We start from the raw sequence: 14,912 nt of genomic DNA on the forward strand, positions 1-14,912 counted from the left end.
CTCACACCCCTCTAATGCAGAAGTGACTCTATGCACAGTGGCAAACATTTCAACTTAGAAAAACCTGTCTTTCCAAACTCCAGTGTGTACTGCACAGTTGTTCTCTTGGTAGAATACTTACAAAAGATAATTTGGTTCAAAATATAATTAGCCTTGAAATCAAGTGTTAAAAGTCCCACATAATTTTTGATACAGTTCAAAATTTTCTCCTTCAGTAACTTTTATGTTACTCCCATTTAAAGTCTAGATCACTTTTAGAAAACAATAGGAAAATTTAAAAACAAGATGTAGCTTATTCTTTGAAATGAGATTTTAATTGTTTTTGTTCTCCATTAATGAAACTGAAAAGATTTCAAGTTAATAATAATTGGGTTTGTATTTGATTTAGATTATTATAAGGCTTTAAAGCCAATACTTAAATAATCATCACATTGCAGTGTTTACAATCCAACTTTTTCCCACGCTCTTTTATCCAAAAATGAAATTCAAAAAATATGGCCCTAAAGATCAAAGTGCCTGATTTTACTTATTTTATTAGATCCAGATATGTTGCCTTTATTCTTAAAAAATTACTGGTTTTCCATTCAGTTCCATTTTATTCCTCTTTAAATGTGTTATTGTCTACCTTAAATTACCTCGGGATGTTTTCCTAGATATGCAGTCAACCATCTGAAAGTAATTTTTCTGTCTGGTATGTGGGGATTTTGATGGGTATATGTGGCATGCTTGTAGCTTAACATTCCTTACTACACTCATTTTCATCAAAATATTGGCTAAAATATTCAGAACAGATGTGTATATGTGTGTGTATATGTATATATTTTTTCTCCTTAGACTCTAGAGAAAGCTTTTTCTGTGAGCATTAAAGCGTATGTCAGATTTCTCTGCAGTCTTTTTTTCAACTCTTTGGCAACTGTAAGAGAGAAGATTGCTTCTCAGGTGCTGCTATCACCCTGAAATTTAATGATTTTAGCATGTCTGAGGAGAGAATTAAAAAGGGGGTATAAATACAATTGAAAAAGGCAGCAATTCAGTGGTATTTCAACAGACATCATGGGTAGCCTAATATAAGAATGTTTCTACATATCAGGAGGCATATCCTAGTTCTTTTTTTTTTTTTTTTTAGATTTTATTTATTTATTTGAGAGAGCATGTGCATGAGTGGGGAGAGGAGGAGGGGGAGAAGGAGGAGCAGACTCCCTGCTGAGCAGGGAGCCCAACATGGGGCTTGATCCCAGGACTCCGAGATCACAACCTGAGCCAAAGTCAGACGCTCAACCAACTGAGCCACCCAGGCACCCCTGGACTCCTAGTTCTGACGTATTATGAAACTGCTCTCTAAGGCTTGATTTGTTAGAAATGAAGGAGGTTGGTCAGGTTGACATCCTACATTAGAAGGAAGGGAGGGAGGGAGGGGAAGGGAAGGAAAAATGAGGGGGGAGGGGAATGGAAAGTTGACAGGAAGGAAGGAGAAGGAAACTATGAAAATAAAAATTAATGGTATAGCTTGGACCCTTTTCAGTCCAGTGTATGAGGAAGGTCCCCTGTTTACTTTCTTTAACAATCAGTTACTAAGTATTGAACAGTTACTGTGTTTAAGGCATTGTGCTATGTGCTGGAGATACCACAGTAAACTACAGAGAAATTTCCCCTGTGAAATTTACATTCTAGAAGAGGGGTAGAATTCAAGCAACTAATTTAATAAATATTTGTTTGACTATAAATGGCATGCTATGAAGAAAAACTACAACAGAAAATGAGAACAAATACAGAGAAACCCAACCTAGAATAAGAGGTCAAGGAGAGCATCCCTGAAGAAATGACATTTTCACTTAGCTCTCAAGGGTGTATGTGAATTTAGCAAGAGAAGAGGAGAGGAAAATCAGAGAAGGACAGAGTCCTGGGTACCAGATGAAGAAAATGTTTCGGGGCGCCTGGGTGGCTCAGCCGTTAAGCGTCTGCCTTCGGCTCAGGTCATGATCCCAGGGTCCTGGGATCGAGCCCCGCATCGGGCTCCCTGCTCCGCGGGAAGCCTGCTTCTCCCTCTCCCACTCCCCCCGCTTGTGTTCCCTCTCTTGCTGTGTCTCTGTCTGTCAAATAAATAAATAAAATCTTTAAAAAAAAAAAAAAAGAAAATGTTTCAAAGAAGGGAGTAATCCTCTGCATCAAATGCTACAGATAGGTCAGAAAAGTCAAAGGTTCTAAGAATTGTCTATTGGATTTAGTAACATGAAGGTGCTAGTGAACTTGACAATAGCAGTTTTGGTATAGTTTGGGGGGCAAGAGCCTAATCAGAGAAGGTTCAAGAAAGAGCGAGGAGGAGATTCCACATAAAAGTGGGATCCTACACTATTTGTCTTTCTGTGTCTGGCTTATTTCATTCAGCATAATGTCCTTCAGATTCATCCATGTTATCACAAATTTAGGATTTCCATCTTTTTATGGCTGAATAATACTCTGTTGTATACATATACCACATTTTCTTTATCCACTCATCCGTTAATGGACGCTTAGATTGTTTCCATGTCTTAGCTATTATGAATAATGCTACAATGAGTATGGGAGTGCATATATCTCTTTGAGATACTAATTTCATTTTCTTTGGATATATACCCAGAAGTAGGGTTGCTGTATCATATGGTAGCTCTGTGTTTTGTTTTTGTTTTTGTTCTTGTTTTGAGGAACCTCAATACTGTTTTCCATTTTATACTTGAAATTTGATAGTAGATCTGAAGTGTTTTCACCACACATATCCACACATTCAAACGGTAATCATGTGAGGTGAAGGATGTGTTAACTGGATTGTGGTCATCACTTCACAATGTATATGTACATTAAGTCATCACATTGCACACCTTAAAAAATCATGTTGTACAGCCTTAATATATAACATTTTTATTTGTCAATCATACCTCAATAAAGCTAGAAAAAAAGGAGAGGAATTAGAGAATGAGAACATAAACAAGTTTTATATTCTAGGAGTTTTCTGTAAAGGGGAGCAGAGAAATGAGGTGGTAGTTGAGTGGTACTTTGTTGGTGAAGAGAGGTGGTGTTATTGTTTTTTAAAGGTTGGAGAAATTGCAGCATGTTTATTTGCTAATTGGAATCATTGGGTCAAAAGGGAAAAACTGATGCTGCAGGAGAAAGAAGCAAGCATTGCACAAGAGATACTTTTGAGTAATTAAGAGGGACTAGAGTCCAGTGAAGGGCCTAGTAATTTGGGATATCCCTAACGTCTAGCATCCTTCCATTTCAAGCATTCAAAAAATTTTAATCAGTACCTGCTCTGGGTCAGTATCTTTGCCAGGAGCACTCATAACAAAGATACCTAAGACCTAGTTTCTGCCAAAAAGTAGAAAAACCTTTAACAGACAGATATAATACAGTATAATAATATATAAGAATACATATATACCAAAACACTATGAAAGAGCCCAGGAGAGTGAGCAGTTAGCTCTGCCAAAGGGCATTGTAGCATTTGCAAAAGCACCAAATATGCTTTATTATCTAAGGGAAATGTCAATTTATTTTCAAGTAAGTTTGTATAGTAATATTTTATTTTATTTTATTTTATTATGTTAATCACCATACATTACATCATTAGTTTTTTATGTAGTGTTCCATGATTCACTGTTTGCGTATAACACCCAGTGCTCCATTCAGTACGTGCCCTCTTTAATACCCATCACCAGGCTAACCCATCCCCCCACCCCCTCCCCTCTAGAACCCTCAGTTTGTTTCTCAGAGTCCATAGTCTCTCATGGTTCATCTCCCCCTCTGATTTCTCCCCCTTCATTTTTCCCTTCCTACTATCTTATTTTTTTTAACATATAATGTATTATTTGTTTCAGAGGTACAGGTCTGTGATTCAACAGTCTTACACAATTCACAGCGCTCACCATGGCACATACCCTCCCCAATGTCTATCACGCAGCCACCCCTTCCCTCCCACCCCCCACCACTCCAGCAACCCTCAGTTTGTTTCCTGAGATTAAGAATTCCTCATATCAGTGAGATCATATGATACAGTAATATTAAAACATAGCAATTTCATTTTAAAACAAGTACTTTAAATCATTATAAAGTACTCCATCGTCAGTATTCTTTTTTTAAAAGATTTTATTTATTTATTTTTATGTATTTTAGAGAGAGAGAGAGAGCACAAGTGGGGGAAGGAGTAGAGGGGGAAAGAATCTCAAGCAGACTCCACGCTGAGCATGGAGCCTAGTGCCAGGGCTCGATCTCATGACCCCAAGACCATGACCCGAGCTGAAACCAAGAGTTGGACACTTAACTGACTGAGCCACCCAGGCACCCCTTATTGTCAGTATTCTTAAAATTATATTTAGTGTTCTATTTGTGTTTAATTACAGCTAAATATAGTTCATAATTTAAAAAACTACTTGCCATCAACTTCAGAATAAAATTCAAACAAAATCCAAAAATAAATATCTTTCAACTCTACATTTATTAGAATACAGTAAGAAATACAGTGCACAATTCCTGCCTGTATGGAAATCCAAGTTAGAAAGCTCCAGATGTACAAACAGATATCAACAGCCAAGTAACAAAATAGTTCAACTGTGAGACCCTAGCACAGAGATGTCACAAGGTTTATGAGAGGGTATCAAATGTACTCTACAATTAATAAATGTTTTATGCTTGGAGGAATAAAAAAATTAAGAGGAAGTGGTCAGCAAAATTTTTAATAGGGCTCTTTTTTTTTTACTGTATTCTTGACTACTATTATTAATTTTCATCATGAATTAGTAAATACAAGTGTCACTACCTAAAGAGATGTCTTAAAATTTTTCAGAGTATTTTTCAGAGATTTATTATTAGTATATGTACATTTCCATAAGGAGTGAGTCAAATGTGTTTAATAAGCCTTTAAAAGTCATTACAAACATAAAAATACTTTGCATATATTAATAATAGTGTACATTTGACCTAAATCTAAAATAATGCTTATAGTACTCTTTTTTTTTTTGACCTAGTAGTACTGTAGCAAACACCATAAATTTCTTTTTCCGTTTGAACTTTGCTGTTTTGTGAAATTACAATACTGCTATACCCGTGCAGTGGCAAACATTTCCATGCTGCAATCAAAGATCTCTGTATTTGGAATTAGAAATAATCTAAGCCATTCTCCGTTTTTCAATTTGCCAAGGACTGCGGTTTATATGAGCGTTTCCTCATTCTCTTTTATTAAATCTGTTTCAATATTTCAGCACAATAAAAAAATTTATAAAAGGAGTAATACTTATAAGCAACATTCTCTCTTATAACTAAACAAATAATACTTTTAAAAATAGGTATTTTTACTTGCATTGCTAAATTCAGAGCTTTATAACTAGTAAAAAGCAAAACCCTGATGTCCTCCAAAAGTGAATTTTAATTAAGATTTTTATCTCAGTTTTTTGTTTAATTCACTACCTTTTTCTCAATTTTATGTTAGCAATATACAGTATACTCTACTAAAAAATCACCAGTGTTTAATCTTCTGCAAATTTTTTCCTATAGTTAGTAATATAACCAGGCATATCAAAAGCTTAATTACATGCCTCAATGACTTAGCTCCTTGAGAATCTCAGAGAAGATGACCTGAAATACAATGAATACAGTTATTTATTTCATATTCTATGCATGAAGTACGTTTCTTCTTGGCTTTGTGCATATGTATTTGCCTCCAAACAACCAATCAATTCTTTAAAAAGTATCAAACTACTTTATATATACATATAATGACATATAGAGCAAGTAAAACAACTGCTTATTAATTGGATTGTTCACTTTCCAAAAGATTTTCTTGGTGACATGCAGAAACAGTTTAGGGCTGTTACTTGCTTCAGTTTCAGGGCACACATGCTGAAATGGACTTTACTTGAAAAACCAGATTCTAAAGAAATAAGTTGTAGGAGTTTCGAAAACAAAGAATTCAGAACATTGAAAATCTGGAGGATTGATTCTGCCAAGCAGTTGAATAGACATGACAAAACTAGACCTTTCCTAAAAGCTTTACCCAACCCTGGGAGGGCAGGATATATTGACCTGCATCAGCTCTCCCAAAGCTCTCCCTTGTAAAAGTGCAGAGATCTACTCCATGAGAATTTTGGAATCTTAGGTGATTGTTTTTAAAGTCGTTTGCACACCTTGAAAGGAAGCCACTTTTAAATAAACACTGCATTTTTTTGACTCATTAATAATTTTATCATATCCAGTTCATTCTCAGACTTTCAAAGAGCTTAGCAAAATATACTAGGTAAACTCTATCATTGTACTTAATATAAATCCATAAGGTTACATTTTCCTTAGGAACAGAATTAGAAGTCTCCTAACAGAATTTTTTTTTTTAAATACAGGGACCGATCATAGTAATTGATCATGAAATTTAGCTGGGCAAGAAAGGAAATGAAGAGGATATACAGTGACCTAGAGGTGTTGGAAGGTGGGAAGATCAATAGATTAAGGAGGAGGATATTTGGACTTGGAATGCTGTAGGGATGGCACTAGAAATACAGGATGGTAGTTGAAAAGTGGGATACTAGAAGGGATTACAGCCTTTGCAGTTGACAGGTTAAGCATATGACCACAGGAGTGTGGAGGAGAGAACCTCAAGAAACTGAGAGACCAGAATATTGGATGGTGAATATTGAAGTTACCAAGAATTATGGAGTTTTTAAAGCGGTGTTGAAGTGCCTGGGTTTCAACCCTGGTACTACACACATCCCAACTCTGTGTTCTTGGGCCAGTTACATAACCTGTCTCAGTTTCTTCATCTAGTAAAACGAGAGTAATGATAGTATATTTCTTATAACTATGAGGATTAAACAATTTAATACTTATAAAACCCTTAGACAGTTTTTGGCATATGGTAAATGATATATAAGTGTTCAGTAGTATTATCACAGGCATCATAATCATCATTATTAGGATCCAGTCCCGTGTGAGTCTTGGCTTTTCATTCATTTAAAATTTATTAAGCAGTTATTATATACCAGGCATTGTGCTAGGTATCCTTTTTAAACCTTTGTATGATTTTCTTTGGCTCTTTTGTGCTTCAGGAATTCCAAGTTGATCGAAAATAATGCACCACAGCCTCACCAAAAAGTTATCCTTGAAGTCTATGCCATGAGTTCTGCTTGCTAAAGTAAAATGCTATTTAGTAAGAATACAAACAGAGGGAAACAGGACAGGCCAAAGCAGTGATTACTTGGATCTGGAAACTAGACTTGTTCACAATAGCAAAAAAGATGCTTGGGAGGGCAGACCCAGTTATAGGCCATAAACGGGAATCTAGCCATATTGCTGAAGCATGGTGGTATATCCAAAATGTATTGTGACAGGAGTTAAGACGCAGTGAAGATGAGAAGTTAGCATTGTAGCGTTCCAACATGCCACAGTGGGTTAATGTCCTTGCAGGCAGGTTAAACACAAGGGGCTACTATCTTGGAGATTGACTATCAAGATGTAGACACTTGGGCATTGGGGAATAAGGCAGAGATCCAGTGACTGAAGAGAAAGTGAAATTCCTAAAATAGTGATACTCTTTGTAAAGGGCCATACCCTTAAAATCTGGGGCTCCTAAGAGAGCAAACCTAGGCTGTTCTTTATTATTTATAAAAGGATGCCTTAAGATTGCATTATCACCTGGCCAATTGCCACAGGCAGTTTCACCTTCTGGCTCAAAACACACATTTTTCATCTACACAAATGCCAACCATAATGTTGCATATGAGTGAGTGTGTTTTGCAGACTGTAGCTAAAAATCAGTGTTAAGTATGAGCGGACATGGGGAAGAAAAACAATGTGATGTGAATTTTGTTCTCTGTGTTTAGGCAAGCTACGACCTATATCTATGCCAGTGGAATATAATTGGGTGGGGGACTATGAAGATCCAAATAAGATGAAGAGAGATAGTAGAAGAGGTAAGTGTTCTAGAATTTCAGTGTAGGCTGGGTTGTTGGAACAAAAAAGCAAATTTAAATGTTCTTTAAATAGGTTGTTATGGCTTCAGTGGAAAACTTCATTCTCTTATTGATTTTATGATACACCCAAACCGACTCAGATCAACGTTTGACTATCTTGATATGTTATTAAATAGATATCTTCTCTGAATGTCTCTTAAGGGATTCAGGGTAGATAAGTACAGTGTAAAAAAAATAAATATCTGATTGTTATGTGAAAGTCACTATTTGGAAAACAACGTCAGAAGTGTGAAACTGCATAAAAGAATTAAGTTCAGTGAATAGGAAGAGTTTGTGATCAGTCCCCATTGGTCCGCAATGCAGCCTCACCACTTTTGTATATTAGTACAGTCTTAAAATGAGTATTGATGTACATGAATAAAGCTAATGGAAACTGGGCCAGTGACTCTAATGAAAACCATATAAAAATGGGAAAAAAAAACCACTTTGGTTTTTCTTCTGTTTGCTGTTCAGGGTTATCTTCTTACTTGGGGGTGGGTTACACTTGAAGTATCTACCAAAAGTAAGTTTTTATGTTCACTTATCCTGCTCTTGAGGTGAGCAGTAAAGAGAGCCACTGAAAGTCTCACTACTAAATGGGATTCGAACAGCTGTGGATATGGTGGGCTAATTCCGCTTTCTGAAATATAGAGCTATAAAGTTGTAGATAAAAAATAAAACAAAGCAAAAACTATTCATAGGGCCTCAGCTCACTAAGCTTCCTTCATAATATATTTAACTCATTTGCCTGTTATTTCTAACCGATGTACAGAATTTACCACACAGGGATAAGCAAGCATGAATATCTGCTTCATTAGTCTAGTTAACACTTATTTCATAGAGAGAACATTTCAGAAAATGTTGGTAAATACAGGAACATTGACAGATTCCTTTACATCTATGTATTCATTCCATTTTCCAAACTTTAGTTTCTAGCTTCATTTGTGTTATAGAATTAATCAAGAAAAAAAATAAAAAGAGAAACATATATGCTATTTCTGAGTCACTGTTTTGGGACTTCGTATGATGATGATATCTTGGGGGGAAAATGCCTTATGAAGTTCTAAGTGTTGGCTATCAGTTTAAGCATAGATTCTATGAACTAAGTTTCCTGACTCTTGGTTCAAAATGTGGGCTTTAACTTCTCCAAGGATGCTAGTCTGTTATAGGTCCGTGTTTGTCATAGATTTTTAGCAGAATCCCCCTGAGGGAACTTGTTAAAAATTTTATGAGCCGCACACCCAGTGATTCTCATATAGTTGGTCCAGAGATAAAACTCAGAGAAATAATCTGTAGGCTATTTCTTATTGCCCTATGATCCCAAATGATTGAGATGCTCTATATTTTCACTACATAGGTATTTTATAAATTAAATCAAGTTACATTTCTGAAATGAAATCTAATAGCACAATCAGGGAAGAGTGGTAAATTTGGAATATCTGCATATTTATATTAGTGTATTTATCTCTTTTTATATAGAAAACTCCCTACTCCGATATATGAGCAATGAAAAAATTGCTCAAGAAGAATACATGTTTCAGAGAAACAGCAAAAAAGACACAGGGAAGAAGTCTAAAAAGAAGAGTGATAAGAGTAATAGCCCGACTCACTATTCATTGCTACCTAGTTTGCAAATGGATGCACTGAGACAGGACATCATGGGCACACCTGTGCCAGAGACCACACTATACCATGTAAGTAAAAGTTCAAAGACTGTGCTGTAGCTTCTATTGGGAGCCTGGCAAATGACTCTTTTGGGTAAGGTCCAGGTGGCTTATCTTTATCCTATTGCCAGATTTTCACAAAAGATCGTAAGTTTAGAAATGTTTTTAAAAACCTTGATAGCTAGTTGATTTGTTCTTCAGGTCATATATTCAACGAGTTCATATGTTGTAGCAGGTTCGATTTTTTTAATGAAATAATATGCTCAGACTTGATGGAGAATAATTAATTAGCTGATTGATCACCTATAATAATAAACAGTAAATAGATAGCTATAAAATTCAACATTAAAGATAGGATTTTGGGGGCGCCTGGGTGGCTCAGTCGTTAAGCGTCTGCCTTCGGCTCAGGACATGATCCCAGGATCCTGGGATCGAGCCCCGCTTCTCCCTCTCCCACTCCCCCTGCTTGTCTTCCCTCTCTCACTGTCTCTCTCTCTCTCTCTCTCTGTCAAATAAATAAAATAAAAAGATAGGATTTTTAATATGTTCATGAGCATTTCTTATGTGCTAGACTTGGAGCATGGTGCTCAAGGTAAAAATGAGAATACATAGATAGCACATTATTATATGGAAGGGGAAACTGGGCCAGTGACTCTAATGAAACTTAGGATCTTTTAATCTGTCAGTGCAGTGCAGTGCAGTGCAGAAGGTGTACCACCTAGGTATACAAGTTGTGAAAGATCTAATGGCTTCTACTTGAGTTACTTTTCTGAGCCTATCTTTTAAATCATTTGCTTAGTTATTCCGAAGCTCTCTCATAAAACTAGAGTGTAGAAAAACATTTTCATTTATTTGGGTGGAAGTAGGAGAGCAATAAGCACTTCTAGGTGCTCATTCTCTACCCTCCCCAAGCCTCTTCCTCTCTAAGAGATAGTGCCCATGTCAAAAGTTGCTCCCCTAAGTGACTGACAAATCCAATGATTATATTTGCCACAGTTATTTGTAGTCAGTCTGAAATCAGTACTCTTAGCTGTATGAAGCTGTTGGTAGTCAGAAATTCTGTCTGAATACTGAGCTCCCTCTAGAATCTGGTGCTCCAGTCATAAGTAATGTTGTCCAAACAAAGACCTAAACATAAGAGACAGCTGGTCTGTTTGAGAGGGAGGTTGGTAGTGGGAAATGAGGCTGCAAAAGGAAGAAGAGGCCACTTCACCCAGAGCATGTCAACTATTAAAAGAGTTTGGATTTATCCTAAGAGGAGAAGTAAGCCATTGAAGGCACATTTAAACACTCAACCTTTGCCATCCTGTCAAGCACATCTGGACAGCAGTAGACTGTATGAGGAAAGAAAATAGATGAATCTTGTGGATTTTGAGTTATTAATTTATGGAAGATAGTAAATGGTGAATCAAACTGGTAATGAGAAATATCCTGAGGATTGAGTATTATAGAGGAGTATAAATTGTTACCACTTTTCTGAAGGGCATTATTTAGTTTTATGTATCAAGAACCAAGTCTAGTAACTTCACTTCTAGAAGATTATTCTAAGAAAGAAATCAGTTCACTTTTGCCTCCTACTTTTATTATGTGACCTGAGTCTGTAAGAAGGTATTTCCCAGATAGGTGATATCTATCCCAACTAACTTTTGACAGAGGAACAGCATACAGTAAGGAATACTGTTAGTTGTTGGGGTGGGGGAGAGTCCTCCCATGTAATACTGACCCACTAATCCCAGAGTAGAAGCCTTGACACTTTCTAACTCTATTCTCTGATTTAAAAGAAGCTAAATAATTGTTAGCCCCAAAGTGCATGCCTAACCAATGTTCAAATGCCTATAGCCAATGCTCAAGAAGAGAAAACAGTAGGGGGTTTTCACTAGGCTCTAAGTTCCCTTGAGGACCTTATAAGCCTTGTGCTTATTTAGTACCTTCATGGTTATCAAGGGAGCTTGACCACATTTGTTGTCTTTCAAACTTCACAACAACCACATTGGCAAATGACAAAACTCAAACTCAGAAAGGTTAAGTGATTTACCCAGAACTGTGTTGCAAAAAAGTGTGAGAGTAAGGACTAGAACCCAGATCACCCACTTTGAGTGGTCTTTGCACACCCTACCCTGCTTCTCTACGCATGGTAGGCATTCCTACCTATGCTTTAATGACTGCATGAATTTTGAAAAAGCTTGACTTTAAGAAACATGTGCCTTCATATGTTGATTTTAATAACATTTTCAGTATCTGGGTTGACTTGTACCCACATTTCTCTTTTGCTCTGTGTTACTATTTTTTATTAACTCCAGAAAAACATACAGATCTGCTGCTGTTATAAAGCACGAGTAGCTCTTTGGCATAATCTATTGCTGAGACTATGGAGTATTGTAGTTAAAATTGTCTGGACCTTGAAGGCAAAACAGCGTATGCTTATATGATTGTTTCTTATACTTCATAGGAATTTGTGGTTTTTTAATCTGTTTATGCACACCTATTTAAAAATTAAAGGATTTTTCCTTACATTAAATTGTCCCAAAACACAAGATCAATATCAATATTTAATCACCTTCATGAGGAACCACTAATCATTCTTACCAGTTATTCCTTTGGATAACACAGCCATTTTTAAGTGGAAGAAGACTCTGAAGATTGAGTCCTGAGTTTCATAGGCTGCTATTTCTCCTGTGATATACTAGCCCCTTATGGTCTGAGTTCACATTTAGACAAAATTTAGTTGAATTTAATAGCAGAATTATATCAACATTAAATACCCTTTAAACAATTTACAAAAAAACTGTATTGTGTATGTGGCAGGGGAGGGGAAGGGAGGTTTCCCATAAACAGACCTAGATTATAATCCCCATTGGTCTATTTTGGAAAGCAGCCCAATAAAAATACACAAAGCAAGGCACATACAGTTTGATTTCACTGTTTGACTCATTCCTCTTAGCAATTATAGCAGAAATGTATATATATTAATAAAGAAAATTGAGAAGTTTATGGTATTATAAAATACAGCTTTTTATTAATTCCATATATTTGTTATTCCAGTATGCATATTTTTCCTTAAATTGTTTAAAAGGAACTCACTCACTATGTTCTGACTACCCTGATCATCCACTAGTCTTTGCCATCTCTTTCCTTTGTTGACATGCTCTGCCTTGTACTGAATCTGCTTTTACCCCTTCCCCTTCCCCCCCCCCCAGTGACTCCCATCTAAACCTGAAATTACAGAAGGGCTTTGCCTAATCACTACCCTCTAAACTAAAAAGCTTCTCCTATTAAAGTCTCTTAGCACCCTCTATATTTTCTTCAAAACCTTTTTTATGATTTGCAATTATATACTTATTTATGTGATTATCTGCTTAGTGTCTTTCTCCCTTGTACATAGTAGGGAGGGCATGTCCATGTTCATGACAAGAAAGGAAAGTTTTTCTATTTTGTTCAGCACTGTATTTCAACACCTAATATAAGCATAGTATCTTACAAATGCTCAGTAAACATGAGACAAATAAATGAGTGAGTGAGTGAATGTGACAGGAACTTCACTGTCCTTCTCAGGATCTCTCTCAGTTGATGTCCTCAGCATGCAAACAGCTACGTCAGGTCCTGCCCAGCACAAACAGGCCTTCAGGGGGAGTGTAATTGTAGTGGAAATTGCCAGGAACTTATTAAACTTATTACCATAGTCTCAGTGTCCCAGGTGCCTGGGGAAAGCCTTCGGACTCTGAATATCTAGTCATGTTTACCTAGTCCTTATTACTAAATTCTTCCTTGGTTTATCGATTAATGTTCCATTTCACTCCAACAACTGGAACCTTGCCCTTACTGGCACCTCTGCCAAGGAGCATCTGTCTTGGTTTCTGCTACAGAAGACAGACCATGTGCAACCTCCCTCTGGCTACCCACCCATTTAAAAGAGTATTGGAAGCACCTGGTAACTTACACTTACCATGTTGGGCTTCCGATCAAAGCAGGTCCCAGTTTGCCCCTTTAATCAGAGTGATTTACAGGACTTCCCTGCTTCACGGGTGCCACTAGGGCAAGAGGATTAGTTCCCCCTCAGTCCCCACCCCACCTCCTCTACTCCGGCTCAGTTTCAGTTCCAGCTCGTTTCTCCATATCACTGCCCATATCCTTAGGGAGGTCACAGTATACCTGTCAGCCAAGTATGTTAGGGTATTTTTCCAAAAGAGTGTAACTTTATATTACCTACTCACTGATTCTCTGTCTGAAAATGCAGGAGTTGTTAGCTGTCAAAGCCCTCATCTGACCTTGAGAGCATAGGAAGAAGAGGCAGGCAGCAGTGTGTAAGGGAGAGAGAGAAAGAGAGAGGGTGGAGGGAGAGGGAGGGAGACAGAAATTCAAATGTAGTGATAAAAGCTTTTAGATAAAGACTTTAGATAAAGAATGACTAGATTCAGGTCTTTTTTTTTCCTTAATAAGATATACATATGACAACTTGCTCTCACATTAAAGCTGCTAAACTAAATCCATAAACAAAATAATAACTTATTTTAAATCTACAAGCTGAGATGCCAAAACAAGTAAAATTTGATTATGGATCCAGGCAACATGCAGGTGTACTTTCATAAACGGATTTGTGATTTTAGATGGCTTATTTAAAACAGATTTAGAGTAGGTGTTCAAAAATCTGGATAATCTTTTCATAACATTCCAACACTTATGTGGTTTGTCTTAGTTATTTAGGATATAATGGCAAACATTCAGTTGTTGTTTTACTCCTGATAAATACTTTTAGCCATCCTCATCAACTTGTGAAGATATTTTTGGTGAAACTCCTGGAAGAAGGAGGTGGGGAGCCGTTAAAAGACATTTTTTTAAACTTTACAAGTAGATGAACATTATGAAACAGACACTCTTTTAAGTAATTTACAAATCTTAACTCATTTCATCCTCATAACTGCCCTATGAAGAAGGTGCTGGTGTTATCCCCATTTTATAGATTAGGAAGCTGAGGCACATGGATTAAATAAATAGTAAGTGGTAGAGCTGGGATTTGAACATTAGCAGTCTGCCTCTTAGCATACTATGTTGCCCCTCAAAAAAAAAAAATAACATAATTTAACAGAAACTCTATAGCAGTTCTAGTAGTGTCAACCATCTGTAAATCCAAATCTAAGTGCTGTGGAATATATATTAAGTAATAATAATATTGCAAGTGCTGCTACTAATAGTAGCTGACATTTATTGATTGCTTTACTAAGTTCCTATGCTAAGAAGTTATATACATTATCTTATTGAATCCTCAAATTGACCTTGTGAGGTT

The 14,912-nt window shown here is 36.6% G+C and overlaps 1 protein-coding gene across 4 annotated transcripts in view; it reads left to right on the plus strand.

The window, feature by feature from the left end:
- The window catches only part of CNKSR2 (connector enhancer of kinase suppressor of Ras 2), a 274,247-nt gene that overhangs the window by 181,078 nt on the left and 78,257 nt on the right, over nucleotides 1–14,912 (plus strand). For 2 of the 4 annotated variants that reach the window (XM_035000620.1, XM_035000601.1), the window contains 2 exons: nucleotides 7,839–7,928; nucleotides 9,447–9,661. In XM_035000620.1, coding sequence (XP_034856511.1) covers nucleotides 7,839–7,928; nucleotides 9,447–9,661 — 305 coding nt within the window. The remainder of the gene's footprint in view (nucleotides 1–7,838; nucleotides 7,929–9,446; nucleotides 9,662–14,912) is intronic. The other 2 variants (XM_035000627.1, XM_035000611.1) reach the window with 1 other exon arrangement.

Source organism: Mirounga leonina, unplaced genomic scaffold (assembly GCF_011800145.1).
Source record: "Mirounga leonina isolate KUSES-001 unplaced genomic scaffold, KU_Mleo_1.0 Mir_101595, whole genome shotgun sequence".
NCBI lineage: Eukaryota > Metazoa > Chordata > Mammalia > Carnivora > Phocidae > Mirounga > Mirounga leonina.